At 45.4% G+C, this 27,008-nt stretch overlaps 1 protein-coding gene across 2 annotated transcripts in view; it reads left to right on the forward strand.

Moving 5' to 3' along the window:
- Positions 1 to 15,941: 15,941 nt before the first annotated feature.
- Positions 15,942 to 27,008, forward strand: part of LOC121593737 (peroxidasin) — a 37,042-nt gene continuing 25,975 nt past the window's right edge. For both annotated transcript variants that reach the window (XM_041916384.1, XM_041916385.1), the window contains exons 1-2: positions 15,942 to 16,035; positions 19,833 to 20,399. In XM_041916384.1, the coding sequence (XP_041772318.1) occupies positions 20,188 to 20,399 (212 nt within the window). In that variant the 5' untranslated portion in view covers positions 15,942 to 16,035; positions 19,833 to 20,187. The remainder of the gene's footprint in view (positions 16,036 to 19,832; positions 20,400 to 27,008) is intronic.

Genomic DNA, 27,008 nt, shown 5'->3' on the forward strand with positions numbered 1-27,008 from the left:
TGCATTAATGTTGCAGCACGATTTGAATAATGCACGTTTGTGCAACGGCTGACGGTGGCTGACGTTGCGGGTTTTGGACGCGCTTCAGCGCAGTCGGGCGCATTCCTGTCCACCGTCATTTGAGTCAAACGTCCACGGTGGAACGTAATTAGAGATGTGCTGTACGGTGGAAAACGATTATTTGACGCTCGGGAAAATGGAAGACCCGCACGATGAAAAACTATGCCTGGTAGGTGTTAAATTCCAATCGAAATGGTGGAATGTGGTGTGTATTTTTCGTTGACTTTAACAGGTAGTCAGGCATTCATTTTTATGACCTGCAATTGGCAAGTGGTTAATATTTCATCAATCCACACGTTGGTGCGATTTCGAGCCAAACAGGCACACCAAAGTAAAGGCTCGAAATGTTGGTAATTATGCTCCCCATACACACAGTGCGTGTGGATACTGTGCAGCAAATTATGTTTTATGACATTGTGGTTGGGTGAATTATCACGCTTGTAATAGCCATTCTCACCCCATCGTGTAGACGGGAAATTTCAATTATTTTTTATTCTTCCCTCTCTCTTATTTTAATCCGCCCCTCGAATGCGTTTTTAAATCGATTTTTCATCTTCTTCACACCTTGATTGGCGTGGCGCGTGGGCTTCTTTCAGTTTTTTAATTCAATACCCACGGCTAACGAGTTTATACTTTCAATCAATTTCGAGCCATCATAACGAAGCATGGTTGAAAATATTATTTATCATCCTGTCAGGGGAACTAGCTACCGGGCGGCACCCAGCAAACAGCCGACACAAAAAAACACAAAAGCTGCGATGTGATGGCAGGAGTGGGGAGGATCACATCACACTCGAGGAACTGTCCTCCTGCCGGTTGATGTGCAATTAAGTGGTTTTTTTGAGTCTGCTGCAACTTGTACACACAGTATCCTCATCTTTGAACGACAGCGATTACTTTTCCACCTTTCCCTGCCGCTCTACATGCGGGGCGCTGTGTGAAAAGAAGTGATATTTATTGCGCTGATGATCCATTTTTCATAGTGCGCTCGGTTGTTGTTTTTATCACCCTTCAAAGTTATGATACATTGTTGGAGGGCGCCGGTTCAGGCACATATTCGAGCTGGCGAAAGTTGGCATCACGCGCGACGCTGGCAAAAAGGAAAGCTTGTCATGATGCATGGACAAAAGTTTCGTTTGCCGAGCAAAGATCGCTGGAGTGGTTACTCATGTGGCGGGATAAAAGCGTATCGCTAATGATGAAAGGTGGTACTAGTGGGTAAGAAGGTAGTTTAAAGTTGCTCTTGCAGGTCCAGAGAAGTAAGGTGATACTGTTCTTTGCGAAGAAGTTGTACCTTTCCGTGTGGCTTGGCTGGAAAGCATTTTAATCAATTTTAAGCTAATGTAACTCAACATTGCATTTAAAAAAAAAGTAATTTTTTAATTCAATAGTTCTGCTGCGTCATATAAACTGTTTTGTTTATTATACAGCAATGAAGTATTACTACTGAGGTCCTATTTAAAATGCTATTCACTCGCTAAATCCACCGAATAAAGCAATCTCTTTGACAAACGTTTAGCAACTAAAGAGCATGGATTAAATTGCAACGACTTTGTTTCAAATTAATCGCTCCGGAGTAATGAAATAATTCAGCCGTACAATGGGCGTCCGCGTTTGAAGCGTACAATGAGCTTCGCTAATTAAAAACATGACATACGAAGACGTTGAATTTTCATCCCATGATGCAATGCGTTGAACAGCGGGAGCAAGGGTGGCTGCTTTTTTGCGCAGAAGGAAGAAGGGCAAATAAATAAAATCCCCCTACACACGGAACAGATTTCTCAGAACACAGCACGCCTCTCCCAAACGGCCCTAAGGACCAGGAAAAGTACACGGCCAAAAACCACTCCCCCACACACATGCACAATAAAGCGATAAAAATCATCGTCCCATGAAGCAGCATAAAACATGCACCAGAGGAATATGGTTCTGGGATCATCCCGCTAAGATTTCGCGTGTCTGACTTCAACGCACCCGTACGCAAGAAGAATAATGGTATCTTTCTTCCGCCGACCACAGTCACTCCTTCTTGACGTTCATGGCAACGTTCCTGTGTGTTTTCTGCTTTTGGGGATAGAACTCTTCACATTTACCGAGAAGAAAACTAAAACACCATGAATAAATACCTTCATCGTTTGGGATGTTTTTTCTCCCCATCCGGCAACCCTTCGCGGGACTCACCCACACTCGGGAAAAAAGCTGTGTATTTTACAGCTCGAGAAGCTTTTTACCGCTTTTAATGCTTCCCGAATCCGATCGGATGGAAGGGGAGAAACATACGCACGCAGATACACACACACACACACACACACACACACACACACACACACACACACACACACACACCCAAAAGGGTTCACTCGGTTCGACGAATGCGAGTAAAGGGTGGGCGAATGGTGTAGCATAAATAAAAGAGAGCATAAAATTAATGTTGCCGTAAAATGCAGACGATAAAGCCGGGCATCCTTCCTCGGGTAAGCATGATGTTTGTGTTTTGCTTTCACCCTGCCCTTTTCCTCGTTACGATTCGCCCCCTTTTTTGCCAATGGGTGCAGTAGGGAGCAATTAAAACAAAAGCGAAAGAGAAATTGATCCATGAGATTGACTTTGGAGAAGAGTTTGCAGGTCGTAGCGTGCATTGCGATTCAAATTGGCTTATAATATCGAACGCAAATATGAAACTTGTTTGCAAATGCCTTTACTAAATTGAGGTAAATATTGTATGTCTCAGCGCTTGATTAAATGAGGGAGCTTCATGTCTCCAATCAAATTGAATTATTGAACGTTTCATTCCTCCCAAGAAATTGCCTTTCCTACATGCTTGTTCCTTTGCCGTTCGGGAGCTAAACTGCCGCCAGTGGAGCGTTTCAAACAAGATCGAGCAAGCATCTTCTCTATTGAATAGCAGCATCGATTGCGTACGAAACGGTACTTCATTACATTCTTGCGTTATGCATCGAGCGCATTGCAGCCGTCGGAACGCAATTTACATTGAGATTGCGGTGCGCTAAACGACGATTGCCTGCAACCTGCAACGGTGTTTGATTGAGATGATGCAGCCCGATGCATTACCCGCTGCTGATCAAACGCTCACTCGCAGTAGCTGTGCAGACCCATCGGTTTGGGGTTGGGTGTAATTTCCCATACGATTGAATGCACTCGCAGGCGCTTACGCTAGAGCAGTTATGCTCTTTCGTTCCGACAATCGCCCGTAGACGGTTTTCCTCGACCACCCTTTCTGTTTGCCTGTGACACAATCGAAAGCTGCAGCAAGGGAACACTTTTAGTTCCGATAACACGAGACAGCTCCATCATGAAACCGGTACCGTACTGGATGCTCTTTGGGGCTGGGACTCGTTTCCGACCCCGAAGGACGTGCTTCGGGCAGAGGGCAACCATACCTAGTGTGCGTCTCGCTATAGTCACGCGTCTGGACGGGAGTATAACGCACACGTACACCACGAGACCATTGCCATATATTTCAATTATAAGACCATCGTAGACAATGTAGCCAAAAGATGTGTGTTTTGTAGGTGGAGCGTTTCCTGCTTCATTCCTCGGTGTTCATTTTCTGATGAGCGTTCGTGTGCTGGCGAACAGGGACGGCCGTTATGGCCGAAGCAACGTTCCCGCGGAACCAGCTGTTAATAAGTTTCAATCTAAGTTTGGCGAACGGACGGACGGACGGACAGACGGAATGTTTCACTACCCGACCGGAGGTAATGGGAACTTTGGCCGAGCAAATTGGACACAATAAATTAATCATTTATATGTAGTCTTTACGAACTCGTGCCTTTATTCGCAACATGCTCGACGGTGCAGTTGGCACTGTGAAGTACTACACAAAAGGAAGTGCAATAAGTTTTGGTACATGAAGATTGTCATCTTAATTTAAGGCCTCTTTCTCTGCTAATTGTGTCAGCAAGACATGCAAATGGTGGCTTTACTTCATGGCTAATGTTTGCTGAAGTTGAGGAAAAAAGCATTCGACATTTATTCGACTCTTTCTAAACAGTTTCTGATGCTATCACGCGGAATGAAAACCATTTATCATCATGTGCAAATATATTAAACAGACGATGTTTAACCGTGTCTGCATGAAAAATAGAGGGCAGATGAATGAATTGACTGCAACGTACACCGTTGCCACTTTGCACAAATAATTATCCTAATTGACCTGCTAGCATTGCGGTGACAGGTTTCGCTCCAAACCAAACTGCAGCAAAATATGAAGAGAGAAAAACTCCCTCCAACCCAATGGAGCTGCGCAACATTAAACACACAGGTGGTACATATTTCATCGTGTGTCGATTGATTTAATGGATTGGCTGGTTGATGGCTCATCCGGTGTTGAACGTGTACGTATGTTCTGCTTTGCTTGTTGAAAGGTTGCCCTATACATACACACTAGCGCGTTTTTTTCCACAACCATTCCAGAGGATCGACTAATTTGAGGAAGGAAGTGGTTTAAAAATGAAATACTTCATTAATGATTCATTTGATAATGATATGAAGCATGTTGTTTGCAATGCCATACCAATGCAGCAACTATGATTTGGTTCTTTCATGACACATTCTTTCGGTGAGCAGCATACATTTAAATGAACCCTTGAGTTTGCTGAACAGCAGACCTTCAAATGCATTTCCTTAGAAGCCTGCAGCTTAAAGCTTATCGTAAAAAAAACGTACATAAAACTGGTAATCCTATCAGCTGTACAACGTACCAGCAGCCTCGCACCACCACCACAGTCTTTATCCCGATATATCGCACATTATTGAATATCTGTTCCGCGTTTGAGTGGAATATGCAATGCATTCATTAATTCCTTCTACCTTATCTTGCTCATTTGACTTTCGAATCGACGCTCCCGGCGACGTCGTTAGTGCAACCGTGCGAATGAGGAGCAGGTGAGCACTTTCCTTTTTTTTCTCTCTCTCTCACACTCTAGTTGATGGCTTTCCCTCGCCCTCTTTTGGCTGCACTCAAAAGCAAGACACACCGATGCAGCCAGCACGTGCTATGCATTTAAATGATGAATATTGCATATGCATTGTCGCGGTGCCGGAGCTTTCCGGGGTAGCCGTGGATTTTTTTCCCCTTTTTCATTTTGTTATCCTTTTTCGCGGGATTGAAAGTATCCTACCTACCCTGGAGGGTACGGGGAGGTGGACTGGCTTTAACCCAGTGCCACAGGAATGGCACACGCGCGGCAGTCTCAGACATGCATAATTAATTGAAATATTCATGCAGAGCGTACGCGCGGTGCCGAGTGTCGGTTTGCTGCATGTTCCCGGCATGGCACCCGGAAGTACGAGACTTTTACTTCCCGGCAGCGTTCGATACTACACTGCCAGCGGGACAAACGTGATAAACAATTCAGGCCGATATCATTTCATTGCCTTTCTCAATCCTATCGTGTGATGCGTTGGGTTAAAATAAATGTATTACCGTTTGGATGGAATGGTTTGAAATCGTTCGCAGTATGGTACAGTGCGAGAGATTATATGAAGTTCGAAAAATGTCTACAGGTCTAACTCATTTGGCAAACGGCCCCAGTATCATCAACCCACATCACGTAAGCGTCTTAAATAGTTCAGCCTGCAAAATTGCTTGTACGCAGAAATGTAACCGTTTTACCGCCGCTGGCTCGCCAGAAAGGCCAAAAGCACAGACCGCCCCCAAAGAGTGCTTTATCCAGTTGGGAACGGTAATAATAAGAATCAACATTGTGTCGTTTTGGGTAGGTTCTTATTGCAGCAACTTTCTGGCACAGTCGGCAACAAACTTCGATACGCTCATTGGCTGGTTACGTGTTAATAGGCCGAGATTAAGGTTCAGCAGTTATTGAATGTGTCTGCCTGCGTGACTGCGTGGGAACAGGCTGCCAAGGTTGCAAAGAGTGGCAATCCATGTGTGCACGTGTTCGTGTGTGATGCGTGGTTGTTTTCCTTTATTGTTATGGACGTACCTGTCGGTACAAAACGGTCCCAGAAGGATTATGCTGAGCGTTGGTTTGCCACAGTAGATTAAAGTCTTATTAAAGGCAGCTCCTACGATTACTTACGATGGGTTGGTGAAAGCTGCTTTTGAAAGTTATGCAGGTTGTTTTTGTGTTGTAGAGAACAACCCCTGTGTGTTGCCAATGTGAAATAAAATGACTTTTGACAAGACATTGTAATGGAAGTTGTTGAAAGATCATTTCCAAATGGAGACGCATGGTGATTATCGATGGAGACGCTTGGTGCTTCACAAAAAATACCAATCAAACCAAATTGCTTGGAATCTTGCCCGGCAGCAAACGTCTAATGCTCCAAGTTTTGTTTGTGCTTTGTGTTGAATTTCTCGCTAGCCATTTACCTCTTCGATACACCGTCGCAAATACACAAATCAAACATCATTTCCCGGCACCGTGTTTGAATGTGTGTCCTTCAAATAAGTGGCTGCTGCTTGCTACAATACCGTGTGTCATGCGTATTGCGCAATCAAACAGAATCAGCAAGCACGATAGACAAGAAGAAGAAAAAAAAACAAAACGAAGCATAGACACGAATCGAAACAGAAGTCAGCAATCAGCTTGAATTTCATTGTTCATCTGTCAGACTGTGTATCAGAGGCGGGGACCAGGGGCAAAAAACATACACTTGTGAAACTGAGATGAAATTGGATTGGTCTGGCTTTTCCCAGCGTATTCCCCCATATGGACGAACGGACGGGCAGCAATGCGTTTTTGGACTCAAACTTCGAGTGTTGGTAAATAAATGTCAAAAGCTGGTCGGTGGCGAATGCAGAGGAGTTACTGTCTGATTCAAATGCAACAAAAAAAAACACCACCAGCCACCGATGGCAGTGATCTTCACGCCAGAGTACCGTTCTGGAAAATAAAACGTTTATCCATTGGATGGAAATATTTGCATAAGCTCTGTTGGTCGTTTTCATTTGGTGAAATGACAGATTTGCGAGCATTTCTCGTTTAGAGGCGCATTTTACAAATCTGTTTCGCCAATTTTGCTTCCAAAAAGTACACCCAACTATTTTTGAATTGAAAATGGAGCATACATACATTTGCAATAGAGTCTTTTTACCCCCCAGGATGGGCTTGTGTAAATTTAAACACCAGCATTTCACATTTATTTCATTAATTTGAACGAACAAACTTGGCAGCAATCGATAAGACAAACATACTGCGGTCTGCAGTTCTACAGTAACCGGTCGCCGCACAGCAAACGCTCCGGCTCATCGCAAAACATGCTTTCCTAATCATTTTCATGGCTAGTTTGAAAAGTCTGTGAAAAGTATGTGTGTGTGTGTGTGTGTGTGAGCTGAAGCTTCCTTGTAAAGGCCGCACCGATTGGGAAAGGATGTAGCCAGTTCTAACGCTAAGCTAACCCAGTGGCCCACCCCGTTGCGTTCGGGCTGGAAAGTTAGTTTTGCTGCGTTGCGTGTAAACAGTGACCTACTTGAAAAGTGGGAAATGAGCGAAAACTCAACGGACAATTTTACCAAACAGACGATCCGTGCAGCAGCAAGGACCGTCCCGGTCGGGGTTTCGTTCGGTTCAAATGAATGTTAGGAGGAGCTTTACCCAATTTCAGAAAATTCCTCTATCCTAGACAGCGAAAACGGCAGCAGGAGCAGAGGGAAGCAGTCGATGAGAGGCGATGGAGCTCAGCGTCAAAATGCTGATTGATTTCGATCGTTGGTGGCGCACACCGTTGGTGGCGGTGGCGCTTTCCAATAAAAACTGCGAGTTGAATCATTGATGTTGGATGTTTTGGGTGGGGTGGGAGGGAGGATAGGGTTTTCGGGGAGTTGCTGAAGGACCTTACTTTGCGGCGGGATGTTGAATGTTGCCCCGCAAGGGATGGGAAGCTCCCCCGTGGGTTGCGGACAAAATTAGAAGTGCGTTTTTGGAATTGTAAATCCACCCGAGTGATGGAATTCGCTCGGCACTTTGATTCGCCGAACTGGTGAATGGAATGTGCTTTGGATTCTTGCATTCGATAGCTTGTTGGACTGGATTGTTAAAGCTCTTGTTTAACAATATGGCTAGACAGCTGGATGAGATTGAATGATGCATTGTTTGCTCTTTTTATGGATTTGCAAATAATATTTACAGCGATCTAGTATAGTTAGTCATCTCGTTTACTGTTAATTATTCTACTTTTACGATGTGCAGTCCCAATCCCTTTTTTGCTGTTTTCCAGAACAATGAACTGCAAACACTGTAGCCTGTTCTGCCCCTAAAACGATCTAGCATGACTAACATAGCAAAACTTTCCCCAATGAAAATCTCTCATAAAACCGTACTTCCTTATTGACCACACCACACTGCATTGAAACCTTACACCCGGAAGTGTCCATCACAAGCAACGGAAACCACGTCATCAAACCGTACCGTTTCCGTTCTCACCCGTGAACCGTTCAATTAACTTTTGATCGTTCGAAAACTCGGAACATTAGATTTTGAACCCCTCCCCGAAGGGATGATGAGAACCCTGCTCGTCATTATCATCATCGTCACCGGATGTTATGGCTCTGGTCAGGTGAAGCCAGACGCAGAGACGCAGAGGTCGAAATTATAAACTACATAATTGAATAAATTACCCCCGTCCAGATGGGCAGTGGGCCAATCGGGCCCAGACACTGCAAAGGGCAGGGTGGTGGTACATTTCCAATCGAATGGCTTGTCTGCCTCACCTGAGTGCTGAGCTGTGGGCGTCAGGGAGGTCATGTTTGTTGGGCTTAGCATATCCTTGCGGCTCACGAACGAAAGAACGAACGAACACTGTAGCGCTGTAATCGTAAAAGTATATCTGCACTCGGAGTGCTCTCTGGAATGTGCGGCGGTAGATGAGGGCTTTTGGGGCAGGTGTTAAAATGGAACCGGTTTAACCGGGTGTGCTGGAACGTTGATGAGAATATTCGCCCGCGGGATAAAGTGATACTGGAGTGCTGGTGCTCGATATGCTGATGGTGTGTCGAGTGTGCCGGAGAGGTTTGAATGAAGCGACACTTTCGGCTATTAAGAGGGGATCACTGGTAACACTGGTTACAAAATATGGCTGTTGAATGGCGCTGTTAAATGGTTGTTTATTGCCTCCAGTTAAACTTTGCCATATGGAGCGTGTTATATTAGAATGTACCTCAACCTGCGGCATTCCAATTTCAACTTGTTCTTTGGAAAATAATTGCAGTTTTGCTGTAAAGCAAGTGAACTGGAATCAATCTAGATAAGAAGAAAAATCTCATTATATCATAGCATGTAAAGGCCGGGGGACATTGTCCGTACTCGCTAGTGTAATTACGATTTGTACTAGCGCATCTGGTGGCGGCTGACCGAAGCATTTTGCCAAACAATTTGATGTCGCTTAAAAAAATATGTTATATTTCCAGGTTTTTTTTACTTAAACTGGACTGGAAAAGTTTTGAATTTTGATAGGTGAATATGTTGTGCAAGTATTTCAGCCATTTTAGCATCGAAAAATGATGAAAATAATACTTTATTTTGAGATCTGGCATGACCATTCCCTCGATGATCAAAAAAAGCTTCCACCAGTAATACGTACACTCTAGTCCATATGTCAGCTCAATGGTTTGAATAAATATTCATTCCACTTCTTTTGGGTTACAACAACATTGCTTCCTTTGCGTTTCTAAAAACCAGCACCAAATAATCACCATAGATCTCGCTTATCAAGCGACGGATGCTGGCTGTATTGTGTCAAGGTGTCAGAAAATGAGCGATGCGAAGGGCCACGAGTTCTAGGTCAAGTGTAACAAATCGCAAGCAAGCAGTGTTTGGGCGAAACGACGGCACCCTGACCACGATTTACCGGCGATGTGGCGCTCGTAAATCAAAAAGCCAGCGAGCAAAGCCGGAAGGCAAAACATTCAAGACTCATCATGGCGAAGTACACTTCTTTGCCGGTTTGCCCGGTTTACTGCTGGGAAGATGGATGCAAACCCACAGAAAGAAAGGCCTAAACGGGTTGAAGGCTAGAAGCAGGAAGCTCTCCGGAGGTTATTCGTGCACAAAATGAATAACGCTTAATCTTTTGTTTAATACATTATTTAAAATAATATAAAGCACATAACATAACAAAACAACTTACAACATTTCAACAAAAAAGAAATATCATGAAAAGCGAGACTGCAAAGCACTTCACCAAAAACGGCTTTAAAATCCCGTTTTTTTGCCGTAAAAGCAACAGTACAAACCTTACTACCGGTGACGAAGATTGTCGTGGTGTAATTTTGTGTCATTGCTCTTCACTTTCCTTCCTGTGTCGCAATGAACCATGTCACCGTTGCCTGACTCTTGTTGCTTCTGCCACTGCTACTGCTGCTGCTGCTGTTCTTTCAAACGCCAACAAAGGTCCCGGTCTGTCTCGGGCAAAATCCTGTCCACTGCTTCATGTTGCCTTTTATTGTAATGGAGGCAAAATTACCTCTTTTCATTTCGCCCGAGCAGGAAGTGTAATAAATTTTCATTATATTAGTTTGTTAATCTTTTTTTTCCTACTTCACCCTCCACACAACACGACAGTGGGCACATGAAAAGGGAAGCTCAGTTTGTTGTTGCTGCTGCTGCTTGTTGTTGCCGACGTCTTCTGCAGTTTTGTTGGGGTGTAATTTTGTAGGAGATTGTGTTTTTTGGAGCTATTTATCGTTGCTTTTATAAGCCAGTGTTGTGTGTGAACTCGTGCAATAAATAGAAAGTTATTAAAATAGTTTCATAAATTGAGTGCAGTCGTTTTTTGCTGCTTCTAATCAGACTTAATGCTAGGCGAGTGTTGAAAAACATTCATTTAAAGAGCTCTCTGTTTCCCTGTTAGAGCATGCCAACACTTGACCAGTTGAGTCGATGACACCTGTGACTGCAAGTGTATGCAACAGAAACGAATCGTACGAACAAAAAACCAACCCGATCCGTCGCAACCACAAGTCAGTGTATGGTTTGTCAGCACCGTTGTGCGGATGCTGCACAAAACCTCGGTTTGTTTTGCGGAAGTTGTTTAGCAATATTTTTCCACCAACAACTTCAACTTCGTTCAACTGCTGCTGCACGCTGCTCCATCGCCAAACCAGTTGCTGCCCCCAAAAAGGGCCAGCCACTTGAGGCTGGCCACAGAAACCCGCCTGCTCTGCTGCTGATGAGTTCTTCGACGTTTTTGGGATGAGCGCATTGCATTCCGGCAGAGTGGTCTTTATGAGAATGTTGAATTGTTTCGGGCTTCGGTCCACGACGGGCCCTGGCTTGGCTTTCTTGGCGCTTGAACGGGCGCTGCTTGGTGGAGTCCTCCCGGCCACCCGGCAATGCACCCGACGGAGATCTCTGCTGCATTTCTGCTGGCTTTTGGGTTGGACCTGTCTTCTTCTCGTCAGCCGGGCAGCCAGCTGGTGCGCGCTTCGGAATAGAGTACCCGGCCTCAGGCCGGGAAACATCTCAATCTTTGTGATGAGGCACCGCAAGCTCGTCGTGTGGCTTGGGAACCACACGAGCCTGCTGCTGCTGCTCCCTGGATGTGGATGTGGTTTGCCCGAACGAACAAGGAAATCGGTTTCGGCATTGTTTATTGTGGAATTTGAAACTGTTGGTCTAAAATTTGTTGCTGAAAGCGGGGCTGTGCGGTTGCAGTGTACGAGGCGAACAAAAGGCTCAAATTAAAGCGTTGAGATGTGACGAATTTAAGGCATTAAAGGAATCGTTGTTGCAGAAATACTCCACCCATTCTTGACCATTCTCTGTCGCTTCGCTCTGCAAAACACCGTTCAATCTCAGCTTTCGAAATGCATCGCACAATCAAATATTTAATAAGTACACATTTGAGCACGCTGACCACACAATGCAGCCGGTAAGAAACGCACCGAACGACGGCCCTCCCAAAGGACCCCAATGTCCAAACGGTTAATGCGCGTGGGGACGGCGCAAGCGGACGTACAGACCTCAGTTGACGTTGCGATAATGAATAAATGTTTAATGCCCATTCCCATTGGAAACCTCGCTTGACCACCCGACCCATTGCGCATTAAAAACGCATGAAGGTGGATGTGCAGTTGTACGCGCTCTCGCTTTGCGTACCACGGAGGTCTGTACTTTGATGTTGAGCGAGCGTGGTCAGTGTGTGGAGCCCACCGACAGACGGGTGGAAGGACGGGTGCGGTTTATTACTCGCTCTTTCGCTACATTCGTGCGCGTTCGCAGTTGGCAGTGTTGCGATGTGCGGCACTTAAAATGTACCACCACACACTCTCACCTAACGAGCGCATGTGACTAGACTGCATTAATGTTGCAAAACGATAAAAATTAAACACGTCCGACTGCGTGCACACGTCACACGCACGATGCCAGTTGCAGGCGAGTATGGTAAAGGAGCAGAAAAAAAGAAGCGGCTCTACCACCCTCTTTCGTGTGTTCAAAAGTTGGGAAATGTTGTGTTGTCTTTGCGTTCTCCAATGCCGACAGGCTCATGGAAAATGGGTTCGTTTAATTAATCCCGATGCAGCGACCGATCCGAACTGGCGTTTAATGGCTTCTGGTCAATTATGATCCATGGGGTGTGCGATGCGTGCTGTATGGAAAAGGAGAGAAAAAGACGAGCTATGAGTGCGTTAGCGAATAGGCTACAGAGGCCATTTTGTGGCCGTTATCGTTGCGTTCGATAGGTTTGGTTTCCGTAAATAAACAAGACCTGAAATATTAAACTCTGTCGACCTCGATGGAAAAGGTGTAAGGTGAGCATCGTAACAGGAATATTTTGTGAAACGGATTGCATACTTTTAGGCGTTTTTGGCAATTTCTCCTATCGTAAGTGCCTCATAACGTATTTTTTGCAGATTCCTCTACTAAATGGCACAAATTGCAGTAAAATAATACGCAAAAAGCGTAGTAATTTCCTATCCACGTGACTTCAAGTGCTGCTTTCCGTTCCGGAAAACTGTTGCATCTTCAAAAAACACACAAACCAAACCTCACACCAAACTCTGCCAAAGTTAACCCACGACGGCAACTGCCACCGGTGGCTAATGAGCTGTGCATGGGCAGATACAACAGAAAAAAAGCTCGCAAACGAGAATTTGTTGTGCCTGATGATGCTGACAAACAAACTCAACCGGTCCGGTTCAGTCCAGCTTTCCGTTTTTCGTCGTCGTCGTGCCGTGATAGTTTGTTTTGGAATTACCTTAAATGCTGCTTCCTTCCTGCATTACTTTGTCAAGTCCATTTTCATCGCCCGCTCTGGCGAAGGGAAAGGATGGACAAAGTTTATCCGGAAGTTATTTTTACTTTCTCCCTTCTGTCCTCTCCACTCTACAAACCCTCTACTACTACTACTCCGGTTCGTTCCAAGACGAAGGTCGTATTTTATTTGGGAAGCTTGGACGGACGGAATGTTTGCGTTCGGATGTCTTTTTCGGAATGCGCTCCACCCTCCGGGAAGCGCCTCAGCACAACGTCGACAATCGCAAAACAATGGCGACATTTTGCCGGTGTTAAGGAAGCAGCTCTCCTGCAAGAAATCCAGCACAACCTTCCCTTCTCCTTTCCCTCGTCCCACGTGACCGCGTGCACAACAATCAAAAACCTGATGCAACAAAATTTGGAAACCCCCAACCGATAGCCATCGCGGTACACACAAAACGCGATGCTCCCTTATCCCTTATCACCCTCTGGCAGCACAATGGTTGAGATATCCCATCCAACAATACCCGCCAGCCCCAGACTGGGGAGGGGATGAAAAGTTTATTGGGCGTACTTTTTTTTGTGCAAAACGTATTTTAAGAAAATATAAATAATTTATTTTGCGCCACCATCAGCAGCACAACAAAACACCGCACGAATGGTGGCTGCAAGTGGCAAAGCTTTCCCTGTACTCGGGAAGGTAGAGCGAGAGAGAGAGAAAGAGAGTGGTTCCACCCTCGAAGGACCGCGCAGGCGGAAGTGATGTAACTAACGCAAAGTTTGTTAATGAAAGTTTTATCAACGCTGCGTTGCGCTGCGCGTCGCGTACGTTGATGCGGTTGTAGACTTTACTAAGACGCTGGATGTTTGTGATTTACCGGAGGAAAAAGGGAGAGAGATGAGGTGGATGAAGAGCTTAACTTTTTCGTGCGAACGAGGGATAAATTGTGAGCATTAAGAATTTTCAAAGTGGCTCAATAATTGAACAATCGTTTAACAGTTCTAGGAAGGGCTTACCGATGAAATCGTTCGTTGTTGGAATGGAGCTTTACGTAGTGCAGGGGATTTTTGTAATTTGAGAAGCCAAACACATCAAGCTGAATGTTCGAAATCACGACAAATATAACTCAATACTCCGAGCAGCTTTTTATCCAGCGTCAAGAGCTGCCGACTGGAACAGGATTTCTGCAGCAAGGTATGCAATACTTCAGAAACAGAAGCGTCTATCAACCCAACACCATGTTGTTCATCTTCATGAAACCCGCAACAATTTTTCAATATCACAGCTAGCAGCCGAAGAAATGCCAATTATCCTTCAACCATCATCCTTCTCATCAACGAGCGTGGCAGCCATTGAAACCAACAAATATTTAAGATTTGATTGCGAAACAATTTTTCATCAACATACTCTCCTGACCTACTGCTGCTGCTGCTGCTACTACTACCACTAATACTACTACAACAGGGATGTACGCGTGAGCCTCATGGTATGCAGGGCCGTTCCATCGTCTCACAATTTGCGCTGCATTGTTGTCTGCCTCCCAGCACGTTACAAATACGCAGAGGAAAGTAATTTAATATCGTTTTGAAATTCCGAGCAAAAGTTAACCGGTCCGATTGGAGCAGGAGAGACTGTGAACAAGTGTAATGCTGCTGCGATGGTGTAGGCGTGAGTGTTTGTGACCAAAATGGAGATGAATTTGATTAGAATCGCTGTTCTCTGTACATTCCCATTTGTAATGGCGGTCAGTAGGGATCAAGGCACGGGAGGTGGGCTCATCTGACCACAAACTATCCTGTTTTTATCTCGCTATATTTTTGCTCTGTATATCTTTTCTATAAAAAGACTGCAAGGAAGGTCAGTGTTGAAGAGGAGGTAACCGTTGCTACCATTTGATAATTACTGTACAAAGGCGCGGGAGCTGTATCGATTGCATTCCAGGAAAACCGACTTGGCCTCACATCAAAGCGATGCTTTCAAACGTCCTTGGTGCATAAATTTGCACTCGTTCTGCTGGAAGCGCTTTCATGAATATAATTTTTGCCGTGTTTTCCATTCCACTCTCTTCGACGATGCGGGTGATGTTTAGGAAAAAAACAAAAAATTAAGCTTAAGATAGTTTTTCATTGGAAATTAAAATCCCATTGGCTATATTAACATGCACTTTATCGCTGTGTTAAATATTTTAGCAGTAAAATCCGTCATCAGTAGGTCAGCTCGACTCATTCTGCTGGCTTGCTTCATCTGCCAAGACAGTGTGCAAAGAGTGAAGCTACATCCCTGCCGCATCGGGTCCGAAGTGTCAGCATCAGTAGTCGAAAAATGGGATGAAAAAAGATTGCATACCGACGCAACAACAGCGTCTGTCCGGTCGCGGCATGCCAGGAAGCCGAATCCGCACCACGTACAGCCAACCGTCAGAGCGTCTGGTGTGAGTGCCTGCCGGCTGAGCTGGGACACTCAGTTTGCCGAACCGGCTGTTGGGAACGATATCGGAGGATGAAATTGACAACAGCAGGCGACGCGATGCCGGTCCGCCAAACAGTGCAACGCTGCACAGGAATAGGAACTCACGCGGGAGAAACATCTTGTGAGCAGCACGGAAAACGAGAGAGAGAGAGAGAGAGCGTGTGTCACTCATTGAGCGATGCTGGAAAATGTGTACCATCTTTGGCTTCTTGCCGTCAGTTCGCTGTGAACCGATGCCAGTTGGACATCGTCGTCCGTGCGCGTGCAGTGCGAGTGCGTGTTAGTGCGTCGCGTGAAAGGTGTCACTCCCTTTCTATCAGATTGGTAAAGTGTTGTGTGTGTGTGTGCGCGTATTTTTTTATTACTGTATTCTATTCTAAATCTTTAATTGCTCAACGGCTCGTCTGCTTGAACCTAAAAGACAAACGGCCACATTGGACGATACAATCTCGTATGAACAGTGCATCAAAGAAAGTACACGACCGTTAGTGCGTGCGGGGTTTAAGTAAACGATGCAGATGATTATAATTAATTGTCGCGTGTCGCGGACAACTGGCAGATTATCGCATCATCTGTGGTGAGGTCCCGCAAAGTGGGTCGGTAGCATTTACAGTTTCTGTGTCAATGTCATCAATCGTGGCGCAGGAGAGCATCGGTGCAGACTGTGCAGACTGCGCGTACCAGTGGGTGGCCGTGATTTACGTGTGAAGGAGCTGATCCTTGTCTGCGGTTTAAGCGGCTGCTGCTTGATGATAAGTAATTGGATCGGTCGCTTGGTGCATGGGAGGATTTACACAACGATTGTCTGCTAACTGCATACAAATCGGTTCGGGAATGTCGGGATGTGCGGCTCCGATACCAAGGCAAGACAGCACCGGTCGGGATGCACTAATGGAGTGGTTTAGTGGGTGGATTAAACGGGATCAGTTGTTGAATGTGGATAGTGGTGGTGACATGCACGAGGTGATTGGCGTGATTTGAAGTGCTCAAGCAGCTCGTTCAGACGTTGTTGGCATCATTAACTGTAATGAGTGTTGTTTAGCTGCTGAGGACGAAGAATGCAATATAAACTGTTGCGAAGAACTCTTCAGAGATTTTTACAGTAAATTGATAATGTTGTTTGATAATGAAAAGTGAACATTTAAAATAAATATGCAATTTAAGTGAGTCAGTATCATCAATCAAAAGTGTTGAAAAGCTTTGCCGATTATTTAACAAACGCAAAATATGATTTAAAGAATATGAACAGAAAGCTGGAACTCCTTTTACTAATCTTGGATTGTGTTGCACTTTACATTTGCAAGTATATAGAGTCGTGTAGTTGTGATTTAAGGTGAATTTATTAATGGTTTTAACTGTTGCACAAGACATCTTTTTTAAAGATGCACGAAGCAAGCATGTTGAAGATTAATTTGCTTGCACATTGATTTACAAAAAACGCAATTTAGAATATCATGATTATAGCATGGGAGAATGAATCACGTTTCTGCAACGAACACAGCACTACTACGTCTACTGCTCGTGCACAACCCCACATGATCCACTCAGTATCTCCCCACGTCCGCCCGGCACTCTACGCCCCGGCAATGAATCTCGTGCGATACGTGCCACCCAATTTTATCGTTGATTGTTCATTTTTATTCAAAGCATTGTGGGTAAAGGGAGGCGGCGAAAAAAAAAATCAAGGCTTTCCCAGGCGTCCAACGTTCACTAGTTTAGCTTTGATCCTGGGCAGGCCGTTACTAGACAGCGCACGGGAATACCGATCGGCTCCTAGAGTGGATTCTAAACAACGCATCCCTTCGACCCGGCCTCGGTGACACACGCCCGGTTCGAGCTTTTATCTTTATAAGCACCGCTTCACCCGAACACCGACCGCGCCCGTTGCCTTGCGGTAACCGAGCTGAAAGGGTTTGCTTTACCGGCGGCGACTGGCTTTATGTTGTGGTCGTCATTCTTGTTCGGATTTAGTCATTCTTTCGCTGATTGAACATTCACCGTTCGGGCGCAAAGGAAGCTGAACCGCTTCGGATGCCGACGATTTGATGGGTTGGTTTCGGTTTAGCTTTCCCATTTGGTGGAGCTTTTTTTCTGCCTCATTCTCTCCCGCCGGCTGGCTTGTTCCATCCTATCGACTGATGTTCTGATAAATCCTTGTGGTTTTGCGAAGGGTTTTTGGGGTTGAAATAGCTACAAAAAAGGGCCAACGCATGCTGGCAAAGCATCGCTACGCTGTATAAAATATTTCCGATGGCATTCAACTCGTTCGTAGACGTGCGGTGACTTTATTTTATGGAAGGGTCTGGTAAAATCTCTCCCAAATAGGATAACAAAAACACACACACACACAACGATGCGGTTTTCCCTGCCAGCCGGAAAAACTATTCCAACCACGAAGCTATTTCCGGAACTATTTTACAATCCGTTGAAACTTACAATTGTTGCGTGCAATTCCAATTAAATAAACAGCCTAGTTGTCACCAGAAAGGCGGGAACATTTCAATTACTTTGGTCTGTAGGTCTGCTTTTTTTTGTACAATTTCCAGTAATGGTATAGCTTGAACCACACAGACCGTGCCACCAGGGAACGGGAGGACGGGAAGCTTGGTGCATGGAAAATCGCACAAAACTTGAACCACTTTCTTGGGACGGCGATACAATTTCCGTAAGCAAACAATCCCTTCTGGTCCCTTTTTCCATGGGGGCTGCAGTCACGCCGTCCTCTAATGCATGCGCCAATACAATTACCGGCAAAGGATCTCCGGCACACTGTCCTGATGGAAATTCTGCCACCTGAACCGTCGGCAAACGGGTGCGAGGACGCTGGAAGGGTGCTGGCGGCTTCAGTTTCCGGTCCGATTGGGGCTGCACCGAAACTTTGCTAATTAAAACTGAGCATCGAGAGAATGGAACGCGCCCCACACTCACCCACACCCCACTCAGACACCGGGTTGCCCAGGAATACTTCCTTCACGCTTGCACCGACCGGATACTGTTAGAACATTTTGCGTCAAATGAAGCACCGGGCCCAAGAAAGGAATGGCCTGGCCTCCCTCCCTCGCAAACAGAGGGATCGTCGCAAAAAGGCTTACCACGGACACGGATCCGAACCGCCGCGATGCTCGGAGCCCCGGAATGCCTACGGAATGGGTTGTAGTGTCGGTAGCGGATTTAAACACCCGCATTTTGCACCCGATAGCGGACAAACAGAGTGCGGCCGGGCGCGAAGTACAACACCAACAGCAGCAGGATGAAGCGAAGGAAAAGGAAAAATTGGTCAACAAAAAATAAAAAAAAAGAATCTACCACCAGACAACAATCAGGGGAAAAGTTTTCGTACAGCTCAGGGTGTGTGTGTGTGTGTGTGTGTGTGTGTGTGTGTGTGTGTGTGTGTGTGTGAGAGAGAGAGTTTTTTTCGTTTCTCCCTTTCGTTGTTTTGTTATTCGTTCAGAAATTCTGCAAAGAGAAAATGCAACGATGGCACGATTTTTGGGAAAGTTTGCAGCCGCATTCTAGCACGAACGACCAACCACCTTGCATTTGTAGGCTTGCTCCCCCTCTGCCCCTAGGCTTGTCCCATGTTGCACGGTGCATGGAGTCGGCCAACATAAATGGGGAAAGTTGGGGCCTTTTCGCTCGTGTGTATGAGAGCAGCGCAGTTGTATGATGAGCGCAGTCGTAAAAATGTGCTTAATATTTGATATGCGTTTAATGAAAAGTGGTTTCCAGCTAAGGTTTTGGCTTTTGGAATCGTATAGTAGTACTCAGTAGCACTACTTTATAAAACTAAGATCAGTAAGCTACTGAAAACAATAAAGCGAATTTGTTTTGCGAAATGCATAAATAACAGCGTTTAAGCGTTGAAATGGCATACATTTAGGCTCTTTTAAACTGTTGCAGTCAGTCAGTTCGATAAAAACTCCTCAGATTTGCAAATCGCATAGAAATTGTTCCCCTGAGGACATTGTGTTTGTGAAAAAAATACTTCAAATTGGTCAAGAGCAATACATTTCCTCAAACCGAATTATTAATATCCCTCTGATATCCAACTCGGCTTGACAACAAACAGACACAATTTCAACTTTCTCTCTCCTGCTTTACGCAATGTATTTCCGGTCAAGGTTAAGCGGTGTTGTCATAATTAAAACGCTCCAGTTTGTGGTCCAGCAAAACAAGAGTGAAAGCAAAGCAATTGTGAAGTGTGCGTGCGTGCGCGTGCGTGTGTGTTAGTGAGTGTGTGGGCGGTTTCGGTGCACATAGAACGTTCCGGACGTTCTTGTTCTGTCGGAGCAAAGTGTCCGCGACACATGCTTATCGGTCAGCGCTAGAAACCCTGAGGGCTGAAGTCTACAAAAAAGAAAGGCAAGTGTAAGTGAGTGAACGAAGAAACCGGGTGCCCCCAATCTCCACCCCGCCGCCTGCAGTCGAGCGAACGGTGAGTGAAAAAGACGTGAAGAAGTGCACCAACCGTACGCGATGGGACACGGCCACGTGCTCCGGGACCGGGTGCGGCTGATTAGCGGTAACAGCGGCAGGCTGTTGCTAATTGCCACCATCGTCGCCCTGGTCGCCGGGCTGGCCGAGGGGCTCGGATGTCCGCAGAAGTGCTCCTGCCAGCAGCGAACAGTGCGATGCGTCAAACAGCAGCTCGATAAGGTTCCGGAAATGCCGCCCGATACGAGCATAATGTGAGTAGCTTCTCCTTCTCTTTCTTTTCCCCTTGTATCGCATGTTCCGCATGTGTGTTCGGATGTGGCACAATTCCCAGACCTACAGGCTGTCGCTATATTTGGTTCTGTGCGTATGTGTGTGTATTTGTGTGCATTATTTTTTGGACTGATTTTCATTTCATCGTCTAGCTTAGCATTTTTGCGGTGTCTTTCCATAAATCCCATCAACAGATGCCACAGAAGTTGTTTTTTTGCTGTCGTTGTTTCTATATGGTTGAGGACAGTGTTGCGACAGTGTGCCGTATCGCCGTACGCAGGTAGTGTGCGGAGTTTATGCAAATTTAACGACCCGGTCGGGTCGACCCCGAGCGGCAGTAATTTTTGTCAGTTTATATGGTTGACCCGTAGTGACAAAAGGATAAGCTTGTGGGATGTTCTGTTTTTTGTTTTTCGCACGCCACAGAGTGTTTTATTTGCGTTACATAAGGATGCTACTTTACGCCGGCCCAGTGTGTCCATCTTTTTGTACCGAAAAGCATTATCAAATGTTGGTTCACACTAAATAAAAATTGTTTCCCTTCTTGTTTAGCGATGGTTATTGCAGATTCAAAAAAAAACGTTAAGAGTTAGTTTTGATGCTTAAAAGTCTCCGCTATGATAACAACTCATCAAAAGGGTCAACCGATCCATTATTAATTATAATGTCTTATTAAAAGGAAATCCTTAAACACCAATTAGTACGGAGCAACTGTCACCAAATACACCGCGCTTCTCCACTCTATCTCTCTCCGGCGTACTCACTTCACCCACCAAACGTAATAGAAATGATTTCCCCATGAACCGTGTTGGCAAGCTGCCCGAAATTATTAATTTTCTTTCATCAATTGCTGCATCGCGGTGGTGGGATGCCGGTAATCAGCACCGGCCCACGCTAAAAGCTCGCATCAAAACGGCGATGATTAGGGTGATAGGGTCACGAAAACCACTATGCCCTTCATCGTTTTATGCGGGTTAGGTGAGAGATTAGATTATGCGTCCCTGTGGCACAGTTCAAAACGATCGATGCTTGCAACCAATTTTCATCCATCCTGCCGCAAGTATCTTCCCCCGGGCGCTAATTGGGTAAAGCGATGGCGAATCAATTTGCCGGTCGTAAAACCAATTTGATGCAAGCGATGAAAGGCTTTTGCTGGCCGCTTGCGACCACTGAAGACAACAAACGAAAAACAACTTATTGGAGTAATCTATTTTCGAATCGCAGTACATCTTATACCTGTACGTTCATCGTTTAAGAAAGCCATCCAAAAGCAAGGTCTTTAATGGTACAAGCGAAGTGTGAAGGTATTCATGCTTTACGACACGGCGTTTGCCCCTGCACGTCACGCTGCCAGTGCTGATTTATGCGTACATTTACGAGATTAGTCGTGGTCTAAGCTCACCCACTGCCGCGTGGTGCCACAACCGTACCGAAAGGGATCGGCCTGCCCTTAACCCGAGCCGTCATCGCATCAAGAACCCTCGACTCGACCCTTTGGACCGTAGCGTGTCGACTTTCACCGGACTTAGCCCGGACTTAACTCCATAAAAATCTCATAACACCTGCAACAAATTAAACGTCCCCTGTGCTGTGATGAAACCCCGGTCGCTGAGCACAAGCCCTTCATGCTCTTGGAATTGACGTGGCTTGATGTACGTTTTTTTTTGTGCTGTGCACTCTTGGCGCTGGCGTTTAATGTTGCCGGGTGAGAGGTTTCGCCTAACAATAAAAGCGCGTCAAAGGGCAAACGATTCGAAATGTTCATGAATGCCTTTGCTTCAGTGAAGGTTGAAAATGGGGACTGGAAGGAAGGCGCTGAAGAATGTGCAATAAGAGCGCTTTGCTCTTAACATGATAGTAATGAGGGATTGAGACAGTGATAAAACACGAGGTGGTTGTGGTTCTAGGTGGAAAAGCAATTTGAAGTAAATTTCGACTTAAAATGGAATTTGAAAAAAAGTTACTAACCTTTGAATGTTCAATTTTGATTTCATTAAAAGCGAATCAGCAGCATAGTTTCTTGGAGATCAATTAAATATTTACTGAAACTAAAGCTAAAAAACGAACCCCTTTTGTCAGATGATCCTACGAGCTGATCTATTATGTAGCTTCCAGTGTCCATCAGGCAGAAAACACTTTTTTAAGCTTCTCGTCATGGTTGGCGCTAAATGATGCGAACATAATCCGACCCCCCGTACCGTGCCGGACTTTGCTGCTCAATCGAGCATGAATGGCTAATGGAGCCGCCCGATTATTTGTAACAAAATCCACAGCCAAAGCACACTTGAATAGTTTTCGCTACTGTTTTAAGTCGATCAAAAGCCGACCCTGTCCACTTCGTTTTTCACTTGCACCGGCATCAAAGTCAAAGGCGTTTGCACAGAACAGCGGATGGGAGGCAATTTAATTTGCATACCCTGCAAGAGCAAGAGGGTTCTTTTTTGTTTTGTAGGCAAAAGTAGAATGACGCCTTTCGATTCTTCGCTGGTGCCATGATTTCATTAAGCTATACAAAAGACTCGCTTGGCGCCGGGATTGCTTATTTCCCCCTTCTCTCGATAGCTGATATCCGAAGACACTGGCAAGCGTAACACGATGTCAGGTGAAATCGTAAACATTCATTTATCTCTGACGGAAACCGCCGGGAATAGGGGAAGCTTTGTTTTTCTCCCAGGTCGTGGATCCCATTTTAGACTTAGGTACGGGATGTTGGGTCACACAGAACAACAAAAAAAAAGTAGCACGTTATCACACAGTTTGCGCTCGAGACGCTGAAACAAATGGCAGACTCTTGCGAAGGGTGTGATACGCTTGGGAATGACGGCAAAGCTTTCCATCTATTGTACCAGAGTGCCTTCGAGCCACCGACACGGGCCCACACGCCACCACACGGGTGACGTTGCTCTCACCTGAGAGCAATATTTATGTTTACACCCGGTGAACATTTCCCAATCTCACCACCCCATTCGCTCACGGCTGATGGAACCGTGCGGCACCGTACACACACACACACACACACACACACACACACACACACACACACACACCAGCAACACTGATGAAGGCTTGAACGATGAAAGAACATGCTAAAAAATAATACTCATTTTGTAGCGACGCTTTGATGACGTTTGGGGATGATGTGGTAGCACGCCGCTCGTCCAGTCCTTTTAGCTTCTATTTCACTTTTTAGGAGCCGCTCAAGCCGCTGGTTCTGCTCGCTGTCACTTGACATGTTGTAAAAAAAAGGGGGCTCAGTTCACGGGGTAGGAAAAATGTACATTATCAGACGAATGTTCACCGTGACGTTAAGCCGATTAGTGCGGGCTCCTTGGGGCTTTACGGTTGGCATGCGTAATGGTGGTAGAATGTTACCGTACAAAGTAATCAACGTAGGTTGCAGGTCATACACACACATACATACATACATACATACATACATGATCTCTGCCAGTTGTTCGCTAAAATATTACTCATGATTACACTTACTTTGCGTTTCCGCTTCGCTGTTGGAGCATCTGGACAGCACGTTGTTGAAGTTGGAGAGCCATCACCATGTGACGGAATTTTGAGTAGTTTTAATGATGAATGCTGTACTTCAAACGTTTTGCAACGATGAAGATATAACGAAAAGACGGCAGGGCGAAGTCAGTGTTGCCTTTGCACAAGAAAGATCAAGCGACGAATGAATCGTTTAATAACGGCAACTTTGATATGTAAATTGCATAACTGTAGGCGTTTTAACACGCAACCTTCATAGAATTGTACTAAACTTTCCAAAAGGCTGTACATTATTCATAATCATTGTTTTCATGGCAAATTAAACTCTCTCGTTGTCTACACATGCTTCACCCCTTACACATTATATTTGATATTTCCTTGAGGTAGCAAATTGAGCATTAATTGCTTCGATAGTATCATACTCTGCCACCCTTACCATGCAATTACAAATCATAGCAACCCGCAAAGATCTCATCCAATGATAAATCTTGCTTATTTACTGACTCAACAGCCCATCATCGTCTGTGGGGCTTTTTTTGAGCCAAGTACTGGGAATAATCTTTTCCACACTCAATTACTACTACAGCAAGATCCGATTTTATGGTTTCGTAAGCATCCTGTGTCTTGTGCAAGCGCTCGGTCAAGTTCTAACTGACTTTATCAGAAGAAAAAAAACAACAACGTTTAGTGCCCTCCTTTTCCACCAATCTCATTTATTCTGGCCCTTGCACACTCTGTTCCAGCTTATGTTTTATTGAGCTTCAATGTTATCAGTGCTCTGAAAGTTGAGCTCAACCCTACAACAAGAAAAGAGGAGATACAGCGGCAAACAGCCGGCAAATGGTGACACGGTCATGTTTCGGACCACACCGGACAACCCCCAAAGTCCAGCACTGGACGGCGGCAAATTTAAAATCATCCCACTGTGCGCTGTCTAAACACACAGCCCTGTGTGTTGCCGGTCAGCTGCCCGCTGGGGACACAATAAATAAGAGGATAATTTTAATTACATTTACACTTTGCCGGTCCTTTCTGCCATGGTTCGATAGCGTGTCGGGCAGCACACGTAAGTGCAGGGCAGAGCGAGCAGACCAGCCCAGCCGTGTGTTGCCGAATGCGTCCCGGTCTGTGGTAATGTTTATCGGCGATGTCCTTTCGGGGGCTTGCTGTCCATATTTTCCTGGACTTTGTTGATCTGCTGGCTTGCCGTGGCAGTGGCCGTGCACAAACATGCACACAAAAACCGGTTACAAACCCGAACACTTTGGGGAAATGTGTTTGTATCCTCCCGGTTCTCAGCTCACCCTTTTACGTGCACGCGCGTGTGCCTCTCCGTTTTGGTGGGTGGGTTCTGCTTTAAAGTAAATAAGTGAAGGTACGGGATACAGCTGGTGAGCTGTTTTTCGTAGTGCACTCTGGTCGACCTGGTGGTTACACTGGGACGTAAATAATCGAGTAAGGGTACCGCTCATTGGCCTCGATTGGTGACCCCCGGCAGCAGGGGGTTTGCATTACCATGCGGTTTCCTTTACTGCACCTCAGCGCTGCTAGCGCTTCTTGCAATGCAATTCAGAGGTTGTACTATTTTTTTACTGTACTACCTAACCAATCGAACGCCGGCTGGTCTGTAAGCTAATTTTCCGTTTCAGTACTTTTGCATTGGTTGGTGTCAGTGCCACTAGGGTATTGTTTCAGCTGCTGCAAACACAATCGAAAACGTTTGCTGTACTGCAAATGCAGTTGAAGTTTGCTTAGTCCCAGTGGCAAAGGTAAACTGTCGAGTAAAAAAAAAGAGAGCTGCAAAAACAAACCGTTTCCAGCAACACAGTTGTTACGAGGAAGGTTAAGCAAATGCGATAGAAATTAAAAAAAAAAAACATTTGTTTGATCTCATTTCGATGCTGTTTTCGAAAAATATCTTTGTTTGGGCTGGTAATTTTACACTCATTTGATCGTTATAGATGAATGAACGAGTGACTTTTGGTCTGAACAGTTTGATGGAGCATTTTCTGGATGAATGAAAATTAAAACAGAAAGATTGCACAGTTGGGCATCTGTAATACTTATCACATTCTGTTCATTTGAAGTATTTTCTCGTTCATAGATACATAAAACTTATTTTATAGAAACATTCTTACAGCTATTGATAGGACTTTCACCTTCCACAATGTTAATGCCTGCAGCATGTGGCTTTCCGATTGGACAATTTCTTTTGCAAATCCTCCCAAGTTAGTCTGGATAATCCTACCAGTACACTTCAAACCACAAAAGTGGCAAAACCATGACACAACTACGAAGAATCGCTCATAAATTTCATGACTCAGTGCGCCCTTCCAAAACTCCCCTTCCAAAGTTATCTCGAGATAAATATTAACAAAACGCACATCTGTATTGCACATGACGACGATCGCAGGCACAATCGCACTGATTCTCGTCTCCGTCTCGTTCCATCTAACCCCGAGGGAGATCGGGGCGGGTGTTGCACAGCACGGGTACGATAAGTTAATTATTTATGCAAGCGTAAATTAAGTTCTAACTCTCTTTCGCACTCTCCCGCCCCCTTCGCAAAGAACCCGATCTTCCGGCGAAGCAGCGCTATCTCACCAAACATGATGGCGCTCGCTTCCGTACGACAAACTTCACCCACGAGAGGGGTGTTTGGCATCAATAGGTTGTGGTGCCGTACCAAGGGAATGCTGTACCGGCGCATCGTGAGTAATTTGTATGTCGTTCGGAAATAGCTGAAAACTTACCATCTGTGTACCCTGGAGCCAGCGCTACCCTACTAGACTCCGTATTTGCTAGCCACTTTGCTCCCACAACCTGTTTCGCTAGATAGAACGGTGTAGTGGCTAGGGGTCGTAATGAAAACGCCATCTTGTACGAGAGTTTTCCACCTTGTGGTGCTTTGCAGGGGAGAGGGCGAGGCATATGATATTATCATAAGATGGATCGATTTTACGAGTCGGTCTCGCAACACTGCCTGGTTACGCCAAACACTTATGAGCCCCGAGTTGGTATAATTCATCTTCGAGCCATAAACTTGTCTAGACTCGACATGTTTATGTAAGACGCGTGGAGACGGGGAGATG

The sequence above is a fragment of the Anopheles merus genome, chromosome 2L (assembly GCF_017562075.2).
Source record: "Anopheles merus strain MAF chromosome 2L, AmerM5.1, whole genome shotgun sequence".
Taxonomy (NCBI): domain Eukaryota; kingdom Metazoa; phylum Arthropoda; class Insecta; order Diptera; family Culicidae; genus Anopheles; species Anopheles merus.